General features: G+C 45.0%; 1 protein-coding gene across 1 annotated transcript in view; it reads left to right on the forward strand.

The window, feature by feature from the left end:
- LOC135526018 (myelin transcription factor 1-like protein) overlaps positions 1-22800 on the forward strand; it is a 157363-nt gene that overhangs the window by 107878 nt on the left and 26685 nt on the right. Inside the window, 2 exon segments of the mRNA XM_064954039.1 lie at positions 1380-2513; positions 16036-16170. Of these exon segments, the coding sequence (XP_064810111.1) occupies positions 1380-2513; positions 16036-16170 (1269 nt within the window).

Raw genomic sequence — 22800 nt, forward strand, 5'->3', positions numbered from 1 at the left:
CACGCTGCATTGTTAATCCAAGCCAATATGGAGCAGCGCAATCTCTCAGTTCTCCTTTCAATCTGTTTCGCTTCCCTTTCCCCTTTGTGTACCTTGATTGCTCTTCAAATTGCTTTCCTGAGCCATGTTTGAAACCATCAAAAATTAAACCTCTGGCAGCCAGGGTATGGGTAGGTTACTGTGAGAAAGCGTCCCCCTGTCAAAATATGTGCCTGGTCAGTCGTGACTCCCCGGTCCAGAACCCTCACCTCAACACACTAGATGTTCTGTTGCTCTCATTAGATTGGGAAGTGTGTTTGGGGGTTGTGTGTGTGCGGGCAGTGTGTGTGTGTGTGTGTGTGTGTTGCATTGTATATCGATGTGTTGTATGTGTGTGCGTGTCTAGGTGTACTGTTTGTGTACATGTACTGTATGTAAAGTATACATGTATGTTTGCGCATGCATGTATACAGGAACTTAGAGGCTTTCATGCTTCATGTTTACGCCTTTGGTCTCTATCTTATGGTATTGTTCCCGTTCACACACACATGTTCACACACACAATACGTCGTTGAAACCTGGCAGGTGATTTGTCAGGTGATTTTCTGCCTCCATCCAGAAATCAAATTTAATTTCATATTTCTGTGTAAGCTTCTGTTTTTTTTCTCTGCAGGAATGTAAGTGCCAAGCGTGTGGCGGGTTGGGAGTGAGTGATGCGATGCGCTCTTGACGGTTCACGGGCTGGAGGGAATGTGAGAGGGCCAATTGGAAGTGCTCTAGAGTGGCTGCTTCACATTACTGGCAGGAGAGGCTTAGTAACCTTTAGGAGCCTGTCTTGCAGAATCAATTAGCCAGTGAAAAGCATTCTAAAGATCCTGTTGATTGGACAAACAGGGCCTTTCTGGAATAGGGAGCATAGAGGGAGAATGTATGGATTTGTTTATTTTGTCAACATAATGGCACACTACATGAGACAATCAATGTATAACATAAAGCATGAGCTGATTCCAGTTTGAAGGACTTTTGCTCCACTACAAAATCTGGTCAAATGAAAAAAGTGTTGCTTTATGGCAGTTACTTAGCCATCAACTGGGAGCAGCAATGTGCTTGTTGTTGTGACCCAAAGGATCCAGTTTACCTGGATGTGGTGTACTTTCATTTCGGGAATGTACATCCAAAGCATCTCTATGGAAATTTCCAAACCACTTTATCCCACATCCTGTGCTGATTCACAATTCAGTTATAGGCTGCTGTTAAGACTCTGAAAGTACATTACTGAGAAACGCAAAGAGTTCCTTATCCAATTTAAACAGACCAAGACCAGAAATCTGATTAACCCATTAAATAGAATGAGCAAAATGAGATTACGATGCATTTGTTTTTCTTTTTTTCCCGTACAGAGCACGATCAGATGAATGGCGGCGGTGGCGGTGGCGGTGGCGGCCATCCTAAATCCGGTCTGACGGGGGAGAAGGACGACAACAACAACGATGAGTATGAGAACTATGACGAGCTGGTGGCCAAGTCTCTGCTCAACCTAGGGAAGATAGCAGAGGACGCCGCCTACCGCGCCATGACCGAGTCTGAGATGAACAGCAACTCCTCCAACAGTGCCGAGGAAGAAGAGGAAGAAGAGGAGGAGGAGGAGGAAGAAGAGGAGGAGGAAGAAGAAGAGGATGAGGAGGGTGGGGAGGGCATTCAGAGGAAGGGTGAGTTGACCCTGGATGTCGACAGTGATGTAGTGAGGGAAACGGTGGACTCTCTGAAGCTGCTGGCCCAGGGACACGGGGCTATGCTCTCTGACAACATGGAGGGAGGAGACTATGAGGACGCGATTGGGGAGAATGGGGAAGCGAACCGTAATGGAGGGACTGGAGGTGGTAACAGTCAGGGTAAAGCCTCTAATGGACTGCAGGAGAGTGATGAGGAGGTGTGTCTAAGCAGCCTAGAGTGTCTGAGGAACCAGTGCTTTGACCTGGCCCGCAAACTGAGCGAGACACAGCCGACTGACCGCTCGGGCACAGGGCTCCCGCAGCAGAACCACCCTGGTGGAGGGGACACCCAGGGACTGCATCCCCACCCGTACCAGCCTGGGTACGGGGACCTCCAGCAGAGCCAGGAGGAGAGGCGCACCCTGGAGAGGAACTACTCCGACATGGTCAACCTGATGAAGCTGGAGGAGCAGCTGAGCCCGCGCTCCAAGGCCTTTTCCAGCTGCGCTCAGGATGACCGCTACCACAACCACATCCACGACCGGGACGAGGACACGCGGTCGGTGACGTCGGACCGTTCAGAGGAGGTGTTCGACATGACCAAGGGGAACCTGTCTCTGCTGGAGAAGGCCATCGCGCTTGAGTCTGAGAGGGCCAAGGCCATGAGAGACAAGATGGCTGCCGAGGCGGCTCGGAGGGACGGGGTGAGGTATCATCATCACCATGGAGACCATCATGGGGAGCACCAATCGCGGCATGGCTACGGAGAGGAGCGCAAGGCCCGTCTCCATGATGGAATGAAGAAGCCCTACTACCATAAAAGTAAGTATATCTGGCCAGAATGATTTGCACTTCGGTAGTGGTTGTGGGGAAAATCACTGGGGAAGCCAAGCCAGGATTATTTAATTTTTTTACAACCTATGTGTTGTGATAATTTGGTTGTTTGTTCTGTAACCTGTTAGTTCATATGCCTTGCCACGCTGTTACAAAAGTATGTGGACACCCCTTCAAATTAGTGGATTTGGCTATTTCAGCCACACCCGTTGCTGGCAGGTGTATAAAATCGAGGACACAGCCATGCAATCTCTAAAGACAAACATTGAAATTTCTGCCTTGTTAGAGCTGCCCCGGTCAACTGCAAGTGCTGTTATTGTAAAGTGGAAAGATCTTGGATCAACAACGGCTCAGCCGGGAAGTGGTAGGCTACACAAGCTCACAGAATGGCACCGCCGAGTGCTGAAGTGTGCAAAAATCACCTGTTGCAACACTCACTACCGAGTTCAAACTGCCTCTGGAAGCCGTGGCCGAGCAGCCGCACCAAGCCGTAGATCACCATGCGCAATGCAAAGCGTCGGCTAGAGTGGTGTAAAGCTCGCCGCCATTGGACTCTGGAGCAGTGGAAACAAGTTCTCTGGAGTGATGAATCATGCTTCACCATATGGCAGTCTGACGGACGAATCTGGCTTTGGCAGATGCCAGGAGAACGCTATCTGCCCGAATGCATAGTGTCAACTGTAAAGTTTGGTGGAGGAGGAATAATGGTCTAGAGGCTGTTTTTCATGGTTCGGGCTAGGCCCCTTAGTTCCCTTGAAGGGAAATCTTAACGCTACATCATACAATGACATGCTAGACGATTTTGTGCTTCCTACTTTGTGGCAACAGTTTGGGGATTGCCGTTTCCTGTATCAGCATGACAATGCACCCTTGCACAAAGCAAGCTCCATACAGAAATGCTTTGTTGATATTGGTGTGGAAGAACTTGACTGGCCTGCACAGAGCTCTGACCTCAACCCCTGACCTCAACCCATCAAACACCTTTGGGATGAATTGGAATGCTGACTGCGAGCCAGGCTGATTTACCTAACATCAATGCCCGACGTCACTAACGCTCTTGTGGCTGAATGGAAGCGAGTCCACGCAGAAATGTTCCAACATCTAGTGGAAAGTCTTCTCATAAGAGTGGAGGCTGTTATAGCAGCAAAGATGGGACCAACTCCATATTAATGCCCATGATTTTGGAATAAGATGTTTGACGAGCAGGTGTCCACATACTTTTGGTAATGGTGTGTATATAGGCCTAAGGCCAAAACAATTAGAAGGCACAGTGGCAGAATAAATACAACCACACTTTTTCTTCATCACAAAACCGGAGAGTAACCTCTGTCCTGTAAAGTCCACAAAGCATATTGCATGTGACAAACAGTTAAATGACCTAAAGCACGGTCAAGCAAGTTAATGTTTTCGACATTTTCGTACTACGAAAAAACAATTGATTTAGAACCATGGAGAGTTCCCGCAAGTTGTAAAGAAAACAGGAGCTACCTCCACTATTGCAGCTCCATTTCAACTTCAACATTTCAACATGATTGGATCAGAATCACCCTTATAACATTGGCCAGTACGGAGAATTAAGTAAAACTCCAAATCCATATCTCCATCCATGGCAAATTTAGGAATGGGACAATTTTAGCTAGCTAGTAGCTAGCCATCGAAGGACAACGACGCAACGAGATGCGGCTTGAACGTTCTTTCTGTCAATAATGTTTTGCTTTTTATGTGATGTGATTGGTGAGAAGCTAAGTCCAAACTGGGTTCCCTTGAAAAGTGTTTGTTGGTACACCAGAACCATTCACAGCTGAGTTCACTCAGTTTAGCTCAAAGCTGATTGGCCATTATTTTAACCTTCTTTATCAAGGGAGGCCAAATGCTCGCTGGCCTCCCGTGCATTCAATGCTATTTGCGGAAACAATATCCTACTGTTTTTGACCAGACAGCATCACATACAGAAGGGTGCTATTTACGGTGAGATGCATTCAGCCTCTTGCGAATTGAAGGAAAACTATGAAACACAGAGAGACTCAAGACACATTATTTTCTGTATTTTTTTGCGGGGTTGTACATTTTTGGGGGGGGTGCATGGCTTCCATTTGCATCCAATAATACATGCCACTGTTAAATTTATAACGAGGACCCACAGATACTTTGGGTATGCTGCCACAACAGTAGCCATTTGACTACACCACACTACCTCTCTCACCTTGCTGATGTGAGTGAACAGGACCTGTACTGTGCCTTTGGAAAGTATTCAGGCCCATTGGCTTTTTCCACATTTAGTTACATTATAGCCTTATTCTAAAATGGATTAAATAAAACGTTTGGTTGTATTTTAGCAAATGTACTAAACATTTACATAAGTTTTCAGACCCTTTGCTATGAAACTCAATATTGAGCTCAGGTGCATCCTGTTTCCATTGATCATCCTTGAGATGTTTCTACAACTTGATCTGTGGTATATTCAATTGATGATTTAGAAAGGCACATACCTGTGTATATAAGATCCCACAATTGATAGTGCATGTCAGAGCAAAAACCATGCCATGAAGTCGAAGGAATTGTCCGTAGAGCTTCGAGACAGGATTGTGTCAAGGCACAGATCTTGGGAAGGGTACCAAAACATGTCTGCAGAATTGAAGATCCCCCAAGAACACAGTAGCCTCCATCATTCTTAAATGGAAGACGTTTGGAATTACCAAGGCTCTTCCTAGAGTTGGCCACCTGGCCAAACTGAGCAATTGGTGGAGAAGGGCCTTGGTCATGGAGGTGACCAAGAACCCAATGGTCACTCTGATAGAGCTCTAGAGTTCCTCTGTGTAGATTGCAGAAACTTCCAGAAGGACAACCATCTCTGCAGCACTCCATCAATCAGGCCTTTATGGTAGACTGAAGCCACTCCCCAGTAAAAGGCTCATGACAGCACACTTGGAGTTTGCCAAAAGGCACCTAAAGACTCTCAGACCATGAGAATCAAGATTCTCTGGTCTGATTAAACCAAGATTGAACTGTTTGGCCTGAATGCCAAGAGTCACATCTGGAGGAAACCTGGCACCATCCCTACAGTGAAGCATGGGGGTGGCAGCATTATGCTCTGGGGATGTTTTTCAACAGCAGGGACTGGGAGACTAGTCAGGATCGAGGCAAAGATGAATTGGAGCAAAGTACAGAGAGAGCCTTGATGAAAGCCTGCGCCAGAGTGCTCAGGACCTCAGACTGGGTGGTTGGTTCACCTTCCAACAGTACAACGACCCTAAGCACACAGCCAAGTCAACGTATGAGTGGCTTTGGGACAAGTCTCTGAATGTCCTTGAGTGGCCCAGCCAGAGCCCAGACTAGAAACCAATCAAACATCTCTGGAGAGACCTGAAAATGCTGCTCATCCAACATCACAGAGCTTAAAAGAGGATCTGCAGAGAAGAATGGGAGAAACTCCCTAAATACAAGTGTGCCAAGCTTGTAGCATCATTCCCAAGAAGACTCGATGCTGTAATCGCTGTAAATGTGATAAATGTGCAAAACAAAATCTAAAAGTTTTTTTTTTTTGCTTTGTCATTCTGAGGTATTGTGTGTAGATTGTGTGTAGATTGATGACAATAAAATGTTTTCATCGATTTTAGAATAAGGCTGAAACTTAACAAAATGTGGATAGCTTCAAGGGGTGTGAATACTTTCCGAAGCCGATGTATGTGTTTCAAGTAAACCCCAATCAGTCCCTGGCTCCCCATGTCCTCTCTGTCTGTGAGACGTAGGGATGGCAGGCTAACATGCTTACTGCGAACCTCACTGTGACCTCGGGACAAGCTTTTTGCAGCCAATTTGAAGACTGGCATCTCAGCAGCGGCTGCAGCAGCAGCAACAGCTTATGTTGTTAAAATAGGCCAGCATGACAACATCAGAGGGTAGGCTTGTCAGGCATAAGTAATGGCAATCTGCACGGACCGTTAGGACTGCAAATCACATCCCTTCCTGCCTGCAATGCAGCCCCGGTTGAAGCTGCCTATTTTTAAACCCACAGAGGGACTGGAAGCTATGAAATAGAAGGCTGCTGGAGCTGCCTCTTGAAGGGAACTGGGTACTGTAGACAGTCAACTCTGGGGAAATGAGATTTTAGGAACAACTGTACTGCGTCCTGCAGAATGGTTAAGTTAGTGAGTCTTTGTGTTGTGGTTTAGGTTTATATTGGGTGTTAGTGTTACCCCTCCGTACTGTATATGAGACATGCTCTTCTTCTATGGTGGTTGGTTTCAGACCCAATGGTTTGACAGATACAATATCTTAATGACGTATCTGCCCTGACACATAAGTGTGGACATTATGCATACTTAGTTCTGACTTGAAAAAAAAAAGACATTTACAATTGGTTGCTTCTCCAAGATCATTTGAAGAGTGATTCTTCTCACCGTATTCCATCTCCCGTACACTCATACCAAGGGGTTGATACCCCACCCTCTACTATGAGATAAGGAGGGAATGCGTTTTATAGACACACATAGAACAGGTCAGATAAGAGAGTATCCAATATGAACATCCTCCTTCACAGCAGGCATATTAAAACACAAATGCTAATTTCACATGCGCGGCACGGCATGTATCTGGTATCTGGCTAATGTAAGAATAATGAGAGTGTCGCGATAGCATCTTCCCTCTGGTGAGATAGCAGCAGACACCTCGTTGACCAGGGTTGCTGTCTGTGATTTAGAAGTGAAGCGGAGGTGATGACTACGAGGGGAGAGCCCAGCCGGACTGACAGGGAAAAGCACCAGGCGGGGAGATGGAAATTGAACAGTATCAGAATGAGCGATAACGAACGACAAGCCCACTGGCTGCACATTAATTATCCGGAGATGGTATGGTAATGGGGTCCATTTGCTATGAAAAGCGCGACCTGTCTCCAGCCACAATCGATATCCTCTGCTTTCTAATATGCATTCCACTTGGCTCCCTCACGTACTCCACTCTTCACTGTCCTCCATTAGGCGGCATCAGGCAGGGCCGCCATGATGTGTGTGTGCATGTGTGTTCCGTTTATTGGAATGTCATTTATTTTAAACAAGCATAGATTGAAAGTTCAGACTGCATAAGTGACACAAGGGAAAGCCATTTACCATGCCATTATGAACTGTGACTTAACAGTTCTTTCTCAGTATAAAAACAGGCCCAGTCCCCACTGTCTGATGCAGTCGTGCCCTGTAAAAGGGTAGAGTCACACACGACACAGACACAGCGTACCAACCGTATGAGACTGTCATAAGAGGAAGGCCTTAATAATGTACAAGGAGGTAATGAGGGTCGTGTTCTGATCTATGGAGTCACAGGGAACTCATCGGGTGACTCACTATGTATGAGTAGGTGTATCTATACTTCAGTGGTGGTCGGTGCCATTTAAGATGAGGGAGGATGATTATTTTTTCTTATGAGCCTGGCCTTATTTCTGTTACAGCATATTGGATGACTCTCATTCATATTCCATTCACTCAGACATGATAGTCTACTACTGTACATAAATGTTCCCTGTACCCATCATGAGGTTGCTACAACCTAGCCTATGAGGGAAAGTTTATGAATGTCGAGAGAATTTTGAGTAATCAAGGCGACAGACACTGACACATTTAATCAGGGGCTCCATTTTGGTTTTAGAAGTGTGTGTGTGGGGGGGGGGAATAACCTGGTGGGGGGCTGGTGGTCCTCCCCCAGAATATGTTTGGGCATCTAAAGATCCTTCCCTGTGTTTTTACACAATCCAATATGCCATCTCTATTTAGAACAAAAAAGTAAGCAAAAATGGCAACAGTCATCAGGCTAGTTAAGAGGTCCTTACTAAATATGTTTAAGTGATCAATACGACTGAACTAGAACAAAGGTCATTATTTTAATATATATTGTGTTGCTCCTTTAACCAATAGCCTAACAAATGATCAACTCTTGAAAAAAAGTATTTATTAAGACATCCTCTATTTCAATTTTAAGCCAGACCGACCAGCCAGCCCGAGCCACCTGCACGCCCGACTCCCTCCAGTCTAGTCAAATCAAATCAAGTGTTATTGGTCACATACTAGCAGATGTTAATGCGAGTGTGCCGAAATGCTTGTGCTTCTAGTTCTGACCAGTGGAGGTGTTGTTTCCTACTTTCAACACCTGGGGGCGGCCCGTCAGGAAGTCCAGGACCCAGTTGCACAGGCCGGGGTTCAGACCCAAGGCCCAGAGCTTCATGATGAGCTTGGAGGGTACTATGGTGTTGAATGCTGAGCTATAGTCAATGAACAGCATTCTTACACAGGTATTCCTCTTGTCCAGATGGGATAGGGCAGTGTGTAGTGCGATGGCGATTGCATCGTCTGTTGATATATTGGGGGCAGTAAGCAAATTGAAGTGGGTCTAGTGTGTCAGGTAAGGTGCAGGTGATATGATCCTTGACCAGCCTCTCAAAGCACTTCAAATCAAATCCAATCACATTTTATTTGTCACGTACACATGGTTAGCAGATGTTAATATCAGTGTAGAGAAATGCTTGTGCTTCTAGTTCCAACCATGCAGTAATATCTAACAAGTAATATAACAATTTAACAACAACTACCTTTTACACACAAGTGTAAAGGAATGAATAAGAATATTACATATAAATATATGGATGAGTGATGGCCGAACAGCATAGGCAAGATGCAGTAGATGGTATAGAGTACAGTATATACAGTACATTTGAGATGAGTAATGTAGGGTATGTAAACATTATATAAAGTGTCATTGTTTAAAGTGACTAGTGATACATTTATTACATCAAATGTTTAATTATTAAAGTGGCTAGAGTTGAGTCAGTATGTTGGCAGCAGCCACTCAATGTTGGTGATGGCTGTTTAACAGTCTGATGGCCTTGAGATAGGAGCTGCTTTTCAGTTTTCAGTCTCTCGGTCAATAACTCAACTCTCTCTCTTTCCTTCCCATTTTAAACCTTTATTTATTTTTATTCCCAAGGGATAGGTTTGGAAACAAAAAACTCAACAAAAAACCCCACATACACCTCAAACATACATTAACACACAAACAGCAAATCCTCCATATAATTCATCTCATAGAACTAACAGTACTGTCGAGCTACTTTTACTTGCACACAATATAGCTGGGTCGCCCCATCCTGTCCCTAGGGATGCACCACCCTGCAGCTCCCCAACCCAACACACCCCAGTCAGCTTTAGGTTCTTAGTGAAACATTCATTATTGGTTTCAATAATTTAGGCCAAGGCCATAGTGACAGCACACAGGATGGCAGACCCCCAGGGCCAGGACTGAGTAGCCCAGCAGCTAGGGATTGTCTAAATAGGTATTTCCCCTGACATGGGGATGTTTTCAATACAGACTCCTTTAGTTGTTCTGTAATCCATATAAGTCATCCAGACCTTATGAAAGTTGCACAGTATACCCTTAATCATGTAATCAATCAAATCTAGTGGTACATAACTTGACATTGTGGGAGGATAACCAACCTTCCAATTAATGGCAATGCATTTATTAGCCACTATAAATGCTAGGTTACACAGTTTCTTCTTGATAACAGTCTCCAATATCAACATTTCCAAGCAAACAAAAACAGGGAGAAGGTAGAGTCTGTAGATATGCTGAGATAAAATAACATACGCTTTGCCAGAATTCAGCCAGCCTTCACAAGACCATAACACATGCAAATATGCCCCCTTTTGTGTTTTACACCTCCAGCAGAATAGTACAATTTCTGAGTCCATGATATTCCGTTTCCCTGGAATATAGTACATTCTATGGATGGTCTTAAACTTCACTAATTTGTGTCTGAGATTATATGAACATGGCTGGGCATTCTAACATATCAGCATCCATTTATCATCATCAATAGTCTCCCAGGTCTTCGTCACATTTTTGTTTTACATGTGTCATGCCATCGGGGAAAAGCCTCTATCAACCCTTGATACAGTTTCTAAATCAACTTTGGAGGTTTGTCAGACTGCCTTAAAATAGTATCTAGCTTGTCCAGCATTTGCTGCACAGAGGAAATAAAGTGTTTCATCTGCAAAAATCCCCCTCACCTCCATCACAGACTGGTCTTCCCTGGTTGCCTGACCCTGTTGTGGCCCCCGTCACCATCTGGTCCTCTTGTGAAAAATAAGAAAAGAAAAAGAATAAGAGGCATGAAAAATAATTACCTTGGTGTATTATTTGGCAATAATGGAAATGATCATTATTCCCAGATCTCAGACTGTAGCTGTAAGATTAAGATCCTGTCCTGTAGCTACTGTAGATCCACCCATCAATTCAAGATGGAATTTTGTGTCATTCAATGACATTGTTAATGTCCTGCCAAATACACCTCCGTAGACTGGTCTTCCCTGGCTGTCTGACCCTGTTGGGACATCTGTCACAGTCTGATCCTGCTAAAACCTGTAGGTACCGACAGAGATCATTGCGGCGAGGACTGCATTTTTCATGCTGCGGGAGGGAGCGTGTGGTCAGACAGACGACTTTGGGAGGGAAATATCTTTTGGGGGGTCCCACAGATTTTTTGTATGCGTTAGCCTACCTCTAGTATTAAAAACACGTTTTTCACTTTATTCGCATTGTTCACACATAATTTGCTGCTTCAACTTCAGTAGCCTACCTCTCCTAGTTGGTTGTGAGAGTTAAAGTGTGCCAAGAATGTGTGGTCTCTTTGAAATAGAGTAGGCTGCCTACATGGGAGGAGAATCACATCGCAGTTAACTTGAATATGAAATTAACTTAAATTTGATTAGACTGTAGTTTACAATAGTGTCTGTATATTGATAATGGAAAGAAGTAGGGGGCGCTCAACCAACGTGAGTTGAAGTAAAATCAAAACATGTAGTCATTAAAAAGGAGTGAGCGAGCATTATTGTCTCTGCCTGCAAATCATCCTGCTAAAAGGTAGGCTATATCCTATAAGACTATGCAAAACGCAGGAAGTGTCGCTGTCATCATTTTTGCTGATTCCAGTTCAGTAGACATACCTGCGGGATCAGGTGCCTGCATGTGGTTTCAATTAAATAGAGTAAGTTATAGCCCAGGGGGGGTATGGCCCACTTCAATCCGGCCGACATTTACAAAATATATATATTTTTAAATTATACATTTTTTCCCCCAATTTCATGGTATCCAATTGGTAGTTAGTCTTGTCCCATCACTGCAACTCTCATATGGACTCGGGAGAGGTGAAGGTCAAGAGTCGTGCATCCTCCGGAACACAACCCAACCAAGCCGCACTGCTTCTTGACACAATGCCCGCTTAACCCGGAAGCCAACCCCACCAATGTGTCGGAAGAAACACTATATACCTGGCAACCGTGTCAGTGTGCATGCGCCTGGCCCGCCACAGAAGTCGCTAGAGCACGATTGGACAAGGAAATCTCTGTCTGCCAATCCATCTCCTAACCCAGACAATGCTGGGCCAATTGTGCACCGCCTCATGGGTCTCATAGTCCCTGCCAGCTGTGACGGCCTTGGATTGAACCCAGGACTGTAGTGATGCCTCAAGCACTGCGATGCAATACCTTAGACAGCTGCACCACTCGGGAGGCCCCCCGCAAATTGATTTGGACAAACAATTGGTCCTCCAAAAAATGTGGCCCTCCGTTGAATTTCATAATCCCGATGTGGCCCTCGAGCCAAAAAGTTTGTCCACCCCTTCTATAGCCTATGCATGGGTGGAGAAGCAAGGGGCAGTTATCTTTCCAAGGAAATGTACTTCCTAAATAGGCATTTGACAAGGCTATAGTTTACTACATTGACTAGAAATAGGCCTAAGTATTGATCACCCATATTTCTCTAACTCTGCTCTCTTCAAACTACATCTCATAAGGACACAAGGCGAGACCCAAATGCAGACACAAGAAGCAGATGGTTGAGCTCCGATATTTATTAATCCAAGGGGTAGGCAAGAGGTAGGTCGGGGACAGGCGAGAGTTCATAAACCGGGTCAGAGTCCAAAACAGTACCAGACGAAGGGCAGTCTCGAGGTCAGGCCAGGCAGGGGTTCAGTAACCAGATCAGAGTCCAAACAGTACAGGGGGATAGGCAGGCTTGAAGACAGAACAGGAAGAGTGGTCAGGCAGGCGGGTACGGAGTCAGGACAGGCAAGGGTCGAAACCAAGAGGACTAGAACCAAAAGAGACTGGGACAAAATAGGAGCAAAGAAAAACGCTGGTTGACTTGGTAAACAAAACGAACTGGCACAGAGAAAACAGGAAACACAGGGATATATACACCGGGGATAATACGCGAGACAATCACAAGGACAGGTGAAACAGATCAGGATGTGGCACATCTAGCATATTGGCTGATATAGCCCAGTAATACAATATAAGGGCCATATGTACAAATCTCTAATTCAACCTATTATTCTTGCTCATTTGATTTTGCCTGTAGGGTGCAAAATTGCTTGGACCATGGCTGGCAAGAGAGCTGCGTCACATACACCTAAAATAACATTGCTAGACTGCAGTTGGGTTTGGGACCAGTTCTTGTTGCGAGTGGGAGTCGGACAGAAAGCCAGCAGTGCTGGCAGGAGCAGGATGAAGAAATTGGTCCCACGCAGATCTCTACAGTTAGAGCTGTTTATTACTGTGTCAGGTTGAAAAGGAGGGAATTAGCTCAGGAAACTGACAGATCAATAACATTACATTGCAATACTGACTAATATTGCACTATAAAAACGTCAGAATATCAACATTCAGTCATTTGACTGCTGGTTTCATAATTTGATTCAGGTCTAGTGTGATCGAGGCAAAAATAATAGCTAATGTTAGCCAACTTTTGGCCAGCTCTCTCTCTATTGGTACATCAGCTGGCGAAAGCTATCCAAGTTAATTTACTTCTGAAACGGGGGAGAACAAAGACTACAAAACATTTCCAAAACAACAACGGGTGTTAGATAGTAATAATTGCCACCTTATATCGCTATCTGACAGATAACTAGACCAGTCCCCCCATCCCCAAGTTGTGCCCCTGCATTCAATACCACCTTGCACATGCTTGCCTGCATCCAGCTGATCTTGTCCAACAGTTGCAAATGAGCAAATTGAGGTATGTTTATCCCTGTTTTGTTCCGTTTGCTTCTGTTTAAGATTTTTTTTCAACAGAATCGGCGGTATGAATATCCGCAAACACAGTTCACTTTCATAGTAGCCTCATAAAAACAGCATGATCATTTTGCTCATTGTATATGTACAGTAATTCCTTCTCGCAAGTATCTACTCGCTCTCCTCTCCTCACCTTATCCCTTCGCTTGTGAACTTCAGTGCACAACACATCAGCTGTCTATGACTCGGCGAAAAAACCATTCCGAGCCAAACTTCATATCATGACCGCTAACCGCTAACGTTACACACAGCTTACATCGTTGTCATGTCATAGTCAACATAGCTACAAGAACTAACGCGTTGGTAAACCTGCTACAATCATGTAGTACAGTGTACAGTCAGTCACACCCGCGGGCCCTGGTGGCAATAAATTAATAAAACCAAACTAGTGTTGAATAGCCATAGCCAGCTAGCTAACATAGCATCTCTCTCTGTTTGAGCAGGGTGTTTGAGTAGGGTAAACTAGCTAGCTGCATTTGCTAGCTAAGTGAAAGTTTAAAAAAATATAACCAAATATAGCTATGTCTCTCTCTCTCTCTCTCTCTCTCTCGCTCTCTCGCTCTCTCTCTTGCTTCTCCTTAATTAATTTGATAAGAACTTTTCAACTATTGTCTTTCTCTCTCTGAGTAAACTAATCACCACATTTTATGCACTGCAGTGCTAGCTATCTGTAGCTAATGCTTTCAGTACTTCATTCTCTGATCCTTTGACTAGGTGGACAGCATGTCAATTCATGCTGCACGAGCTCTGATAGGCCTGATAGGACGTTCTCCGGAATTTGTCATAATTACTGTGTAAGTCTATGAAAGGAAGTGAGAGCCATGAGCCTCCTGGGTTTTGTATTGAAGTCAATGTACCCAGAGGAGGACAGAAGCCAGCTGTCCTCTGGCTACACCATGGTACTACCCTACAGAATGCTGTTGAGGCTACTGAAGACCTTCATTGCAAAACAATATGTTTTAATCAATAATTTTGTGATGTGAATATATTTAGGATAGTTCTTTCTAAAAAGTAAACTTTCTTAATGTTTCAGTATTTTTATTTTTATGAAATTCACTGGGGATGGTCCTCCCCTTCCTCTGGGGAGCCTCCACTGCTGTCTCGTCCTCTCTATTGTTCTCTCTGTCTTTTTTTGTCTCTGTCTCTTCCTCCCTCTCTCTTTACCACGCCGTCTTCCTGTGTCTGTGTTTATTTTGGTTATTCAGTAAGTGGTGGAGGTGAAGGTCATTGAAGCCTTTCAAACTTGACTTAGCAGACTATCTCTCTGTGGTCCTGCCTTTCTCTGACTTCCCTCTCTTTCTCTGTCTTTCTCGCTCTAACCCCCCCCCCCCTCTCTCTCTCTCTCACACTCTCTCTCCCTTTCTCCCACTTTGACTGTCACTCCGTGGAAGATGTGAAAGGAAATGCATCCCCTCTCTCTCTTTTGCTCTTTACCCTTTTCCTCCCCCACTCCCCCTTACTGTACCAAACATTTTCATCCACTTAAATGGCGCACGGAACATCTATTATTTCTGTGTTTTGTGGTTCACAAACAGCTTATCAGCCAAGGAACAGTTGAGATCCTTACTATCATTTTATGGAATTCCATATATACATTGTATTTGCAGTGTATTTGAGCGTAGCTACTGAATATCCTAACACCAAAGAACTATCCATGATCTTGTTTCCCAGTTGAAGACATTTGAAGGTGGGCTGTTGCACCTGATGCCGGTTGGCATGCGATGCCAATGCTGCTTTTGGATGGTAACACTATCTGATCGGGTTTGAGGAAATAGAGAGGGTAAGGTTGGGCAAGGGAAAGACAATCCCCTCCGGTGTGCGTGTGTGCGTGTCTTATTTTGACCAATCATGACCTTCAGTGCAAATAATTGGTTGAAGAAAATCTGACTTACTTTGTCTTGGACATGGCAACACATGCTCTTCGCTGCTACAGTTGTGGCTTTATTCAACAAGATTTTGTCAAGTGGTGTGAAATATGTTCTGTTACTATGGCGATGATATACTGTAGCTAACCTTATGTTATGTTCCCGCAAGGTCCCATGTCGGCTTAGTGAAATCAGTGGCAGGTTTGTGATACCGCTTTTAGCCTCGACAATTCTTTAAATGACGTTGTTTGGTTGCTGTGGTTATAAGCATTCTCGCACTAGCAGCACACTGTTCACAATGACTTTCACCTCATTCTGACAGGGTCACTGGGTTTGCTGGAAGTGTTAAAATGGGCTGCTTTCAATGAAGCAAACTAATTTCTCTCTCTCTCTCTCTCTCTCTCTCTCTCTCTCTCTCTCTCTCTCTCTCTCTCTCTCTCTCTCTATATATATATATATATATATATATATATATATATATATATATCTCCCTCCCTCTCTCTCTCTGCCCCTATGTTTTTGTGTGTTTAGATTCATCGCGTGGAGACAAGAAAGAGAGCCGGTGCCCGACACCGGGCTGTGATGGCACAGGTCACGTGACGGGGTTGTACCCTCACCATCGGAGCCTGTCTGGCTGTCCACACAAAGACAGGGTTCCACCTGAAAGTAAGAACTGCTCTTTCACACTTTACTTAAGTTTACCATTCTGGGGTAAACTCAGTTTCAGTTCAGTCTGTTTCAAACTCTGGAATTGAAATTGAATTGACACTGCTTACAAAGCCAGTGGCTCTCAGTTTATTGCAGGGTTTGTTTGATGTATTGCATTGCAAGGTCTGCATGTTTTGGTTTCTCTGTGTTTCTGTCTGAATGCTGTGTGTTTATTGTGGCTGATCGACGTTTGTTATGGCTGCTCTGTGTTTGCTAGACAGGTGGGGACTGCGCTGGGAGGTCATGCGGGCTACAGCTGCTCTCCTGGCATTACCTTTGCATGCATGGGGTCATGGATTTGCTTGTGTTAGTCTATGACTGATTACCTGTCCAGTCTACTGTCTAATGATGGGGGGGAAACAAGGCCTCAGAGATGAGTGGCAGAGTACAGTAGTGAATGGTGGGACTGTTCTAGCACTGTCTACCAATGAGTTAACATCACTCATTCTTGCTGACCAAAAGCCAGTGCTTCACAGTACTTGACATTCCCACCCACTGTTGGATTCAGATCATTTATTTTACTTAAGCTACTTTTTTTGTGTTGCATGTTACTGTACTTTGACTCCCTAAATTCATATGATGTTTACCTCACAAAGTAAGACATAATTAAGATCATGATTTATCAAACTCTCTTCTGCTTGGTGACACTGTTAAGTGCCTGTAGACACGTCAACTGTCTCTGTCTGGCCATAGTCACCAGCAGTGAGTAAGACTGAGTACGACTATCAATCCTCCCCACACAATAAACCCCATGAAGTTATTTCTATTCTTTGCTCAATTAAATTCAGTTGAATAAAAGACAAGTATTATGGCTTTTTGCAGCAGATCAAGTGCAGCGGCGATAAACATTAGCCCTCAGCGAATAGGCACCCCAGTTATTTGGTCTCATTCACCTTGTGCAAACTTCTCAATAAACTCTCTTCAACACGTGCTATTAACCCAGAGTCAGAAGATTACGTTATGACCTGCCATGACCCAGACTGCTATTAAAATAATAGCTTTTTTTTCAAAATAATGGCACATAAATAATTGAACATAAGACATGGCCTTATAAAGTAGCCAGTTATCAGACATGTCTTTCTTTGCTTTGAGTACCATGCTTAGAGCTAACAGCTTTCCCTGACCTTGTGACCTTACCAGGAAAACACTCCTGGGCCTAGCTATAGCCTAGTTATAGCACCAAGGTATAAATGTGTACTCCTAGAGGTTTAGGATGGGGAGAGTTTTTGACCTTGAGGGTGCAAACCCCAAAATGGGTTTTAAAATAGGCTTCGATCGATTGTCATAGGATCTTTTGGAGGTAACGTCCGTGTTCCCTCTCCTATTTCTTATTTGTGTTGGTCAAGCTGACGTTTTGGAAAAATAGCATAAATGTTTCATTTTGGAATTAAATAATGTTCATTGTAATTGCAACTCACAGTGTGACTACGCAGAAAAGGGTCATTGTAATGAAATCACACACACACGCACATACACACTCACTCACACACACGCACATACCCAGACAGGTATGTGAGGTATCGACAGAAATCTGCTTTAAAATCCATTATCCGCCATGGAGCAGCTAGCCACAAAGTTTCTCTCTGTCCATCAGTGGTCAATAGCCTCTCAGTGCAGACAGACCCAAATGTCCTCTACACACACATACACACACACACACACACACACACACACACACACACACACACACACACACACACACACACACACACACACACACACACACACACACACACACACACAGACACGCCGACACACAGACACACACACACACACACACACACACACACACACACACCACACCTGCTGACAGCGAGGTGGCAGAGAGAGATAAAAGCCCGCCCGTCTATTAACACATTTACAGTGTAGTGGACAATAGATTATTAATGCAAGGTCTTCATTTAGCAATCCCACAGCGCACAAGACACTTCCTAGGGAAATCTAGGATATTAAAATGAAGCGACGTTACAAGTTCAAGTTCGTGTTTGCTCAGTGTCGAATGTCAAATATTTAAGCCGCTCATAACAGATCTTTGTTTTTGTTCCTGAAAGTGATGTACCTATGAATGAGAGTACAAAACACAATACCTCTGTAGCATACACTTTTCAGGAATCACTGCTTTGTTTTTGTGAAATGTTCCACGATGCTCTAAGCATACAGTGAATGAGGACAGGCAAATCCAACCATTTCCAGTCATTATAACTGTTTCTTTGTCATGGTCAGGGAAAGTAGTGATATAATCTAACATAATGTATTGGCTCTCGGCGTGTTGAGGTGGAGGGACTTGCCCAATTAGCTCTTCTGAGCTCGAATTAGTATGCCAGAGAGTGAGGATGACGAGGGTCAGAGTGTAAGGGGGTGATAATGATGAAGCTGACGCAAAGAACAGTTTTAACCCATACAGCAGGGCGTCTTTCTGGCCCCTCTCCTCACCCCCCTCCCCTCTGATGGTTCTCAACCGGGGTCCCTTAGAGACGTCCGTGGACAGATCATTACTCTAATTGGCTGCCGTGGGGAGAGCAGACTATACTTCCACTCCTATTTGATATATCTTTAACCAAAGCCTAAAGGAATGTGTGTCCATAGGGGTGGAAGGAAGCTAAAGTAACCCCACTGCCGAAAAATAGTTAAACACCCTTTGCAGGCTCTAAAAGCCACCTAATCAGTTTGCTGCCTGTTCTTAGTAAGCTGATGGAGTTAACTACTGACCTTCAGCAGACATAATATAGAGAAGGGCACTCAACTTGTACTGCACTGACTCAGCTGACTGATGATTGGTTAAAATACATGTTTAATAAATAAGATGATAGTTGGAGCTGTATTGTTAGATACAGTGCAGCCTTTGGTGTTATTGATCATAAATTGTTATTTATGGCTTTACATCACCTGCCATCACATGGTTGGGGAGTTACTTATCCAATAGAACCCAGAAAGTGTTCTTCAATGGAAGCTTCTCTAACATCTGATATGTAAAGTGTGGTGCCCCTCAAACAGTTGCCTTGTGCTGTTACTCTGCTCTATTTTTACCAATGATTTGCCACTGGTCAAGCTCGAACGGCTATGTATGTGGCTGATTCCACACTCTATATGTCAGAACCCCAAGCCAGTGTGCTCACTGACATTCTAAATAAGGAAACCGCGCATCTTAACACCCGCCTGCTTAACCCGGAAGCCAGCCGCACCAATGTGTCGGAGGAAACCCCGTTCAACGGACTCACCATCAGTACGACCAAGAATATGTTTTTCGCGACGCGGATCCTGTGTTCTGCCTTACAAACAAGACAACGGAATGGATCGCATGCAGCAACCCAAAAAAACGACTCCGAAAAAGAGGGAAACGTGGCGGTCTTCTGGTCAGACTATGGAGACGGGCACATCGTGCCCCACTTCCTAGCATTCTTCTTGCCAATGTCCAGTCTCTTGACAACAAGGTTGATGAAATCCGAGCAAGGGTAGCATTCCAGAGGGACATCAGAGACTGTAACGTTCTGTGCTTCACGGAAACATGGCTCACTGGAGAGACGCTCTCGGATGCGGTGCAGCCAGCGGGTTTCTCCACACATCGCGCCGACAGAAACAAACACCTTTCTGGTAAGAAGAGGGGTGGGGGTGTATGCCTTATGGCTAACGAGGCATGGTGCGATGAAAGAAACATACAGGAACTCAAATCCTTCTGTTCACCTGATTTAGAATTCCTCACAATCAAATGTAGACCGCATTATCTACCAAGAGAATTCTCTTCGATTATAATCACAGCCGTATATATCCCCCCCCAAGCAGACACATCGATGGCTCTGAACGAACTTTATTTAACTCTTTGCAAACTGGAAACCATTTATCCGGAGGCTGCATTCATCGGTTGTTGGGGATTTTAACAAGGCTAATCTGAAAACAAGACTCCCTAAATTTTATCAGCATATCGATTGCGCAGCCAGGGGCGGAAAAACCTTGGATCACTGTTACTCTAACTTCCGCGACGCATATAAGGCCCTGCCCCGCCCCCTTTCGGAAAAGCTGACCACGACTCCATTTAGCTGATACCTGCCTACAGACAAAAGCTAAAAAAGAAGCTCCCACGCTGAGGTCTGTCCAACGCTGGTCCGACCAAGCTGACTCCACACTCCAAGACTGCTTCCATCACGTGGACTGGGACATGTTTCGTATTGCGTCAAATAACAACATTGACGAATACGCTGATTCGGTGTGCGAGTTCATTAGAACGTGCGTTGAAGATGTCGTTCCCATAGCAACGATTAAAACATTCCCTAACCAGAAACCTTGGATTGATGGCAGCATTCGCGTGAAACTGAAAGCGCGAACCACTGCTTTCAATCAGGGCAAGGTGTCTGGTAACATGACTGAATACAAACAATGCAGCTATTCCCTCCGTAAGGCTATCAAACAAGCTAAGCGTCAGTACAGAGACAAAGTAGAATCCCAATTCAACGGCTCAGACACAAGAGGCATGTGGCAGGGTCTACAGTCAATCACGGACTACAGGAAGAAATCCAGCCCAGTCACGGACCAGGATGTCTTGCTCCCAGGCAGACTAAATAACTTTTTTGCCCGCTTTGAGGACAATACAGTGCCACTGACACTGCCTGCAACGGAAAAATGCGGTCTCTCCTTCACTGCAGCCGAGGTGAGTAAAACATTTAAACGTGTTAACCCTCGCAAGGCTGCAGGCCCAGACGGCATCCCCAGCCGCGCCCTCAGAGCATGCGCAGACCAGCTGGCTGGTGTGTTTACGGACATATTCAATCAATCCCTATATCAGTCTGCTGTTCCCACATGCTTCAAGAGGGCCACCATTGTTCCTGTTCCCAAGAAAGCTAAGGTAACTGAGCTAAACGACTACCGCCCCGTAGCACTCACTTCCGTCATCATGAAGTGCTTTGAGAGACTAGTCAAGGACCATATCACCTCCACCCTACCTGACACCCTAGACCCACTCCAATTTGCTTACCGCTCAAATAGGTCCACAGACGATGCAATCTCAACCACACTGCACACTGCCCTAAGCCATCTGGACAAGAGGAATACCTATGTGAGAATGCTGTTCATCGACTACAGCTCGGCATTCAACACCATAGTACCCTCCAAGCTCATCATCAAGCTCGAGACCCTGGGTCTCGACCCCGCCCTGTGCAACTGGGTACTGGACTTCCTGACGGGCCGCCCCCAGGTGGTGAGGGTAGGTAACAACATCTCCTCCCCGCTGATCCTCAACACTGGGGCCCCACAAAGGTGCGTTCTGAGCCCTCTCCTGTACTCCCTGTTCACCCACGACTGCGTGGCCACGCACGCCTCCAACTAAATCATCAAGTTTGCGGACGACACAACAGTGGTAGGCTTGATTACCAACAACAACGAGACGGCCTACAGGGAGGAGGTGAGGGCCCTCGGAGTGTGTTGTCAGGAAAATAACCTCACACTCAACTTCAACAAAACTAAGGAGATGATTGTGGACTTCAGGAAACAACAGAGGGAACACCCCCCTATCCACATCGATGGAACAGTAGTGGAGAGAGTAGCAAGTTTTAAGTTCCTCGGCATACACATCACAGACAAACTGAATTGGTCCACTCACACAGACAGCATCGTGAAGAAGGCGCAGCAGCGCCTCTTCAACCTCAGGAGGCTGAAGAAATTCGGCTTGTCACCAAAAGCACTCACAAACTTCTACAGATGCACAATCGAGAGCATCCTGGCGGGCTGTATCACCGCCTGGTACGGCAACTGCTCCGCCCTCAACCGTAAGGCTCTCCAGAGGGTAGTGAGGTCTGCACAACGCATCACCGGGGGCAAACTACCTGCCCTCCAGGACACCTACACCACCCGATGTTACAGGAAGGCCATAAAGATCATCAAGGACATCAACCACCTGAGCCACTGCCTGTTCACCCCGCTATCATCCAGAAGGCGAGGTCAGTACAGGTGCATCAAAGCTGTGACCGAGAGACTGAAAAACAGCTTCTATCTCAAGGCCATCAGACTGTTAAACAGCCACCACTAACATTGAGTGGCTGCTGCCAACACACTGACACTGACTCAACTCCAGCCACTTTAATAATGGGAACTGATGGGAAATGATGTAAATATATCACTAGCCACTTTAAACAATGCTACCTTATATAATGTTACTTACCCTACATTATTCATCTCATATGCATACGTATATACTGTACTCTATATCATCAACTGCATCCTTATGTAATACATGTATCACTAGCCACTTTAACTGTGCCACTTTGTTTACATACTCATCTCATATGTATATACTGTACTCGATACCATCTACTGTATCTTGCCTATGCTGCTCTGTACCATCACTCATTCATATATCCTTATGTACATATTCTTTATCCCCTTACACTGTGTATAAGACAGTAGTTTAGGAATTGTTAGTTAGATTACTTGTTGGTTATTACTGCATTGTCGGAACTAGAAGCACAAGCATTTCGCTAAACTCGCATTAACATCTGCTAACCATGTGTATGTGACAAATAAATTTGATTTGAACCGAGGTCAGACTGCAGGCACCCGGCCTGACTCAAGGAGTCGCTAGAGCGCAATGAGCCAAGTAAA

This window comes from Oncorhynchus masou, chromosome 32, assembly GCF_036934945.1.
Source record: "Oncorhynchus masou masou isolate Uvic2021 chromosome 32, UVic_Omas_1.1, whole genome shotgun sequence".
Lineage (NCBI taxonomy): Eukaryota > Metazoa > Chordata > Actinopteri > Salmoniformes > Salmonidae > Oncorhynchus > Oncorhynchus masou.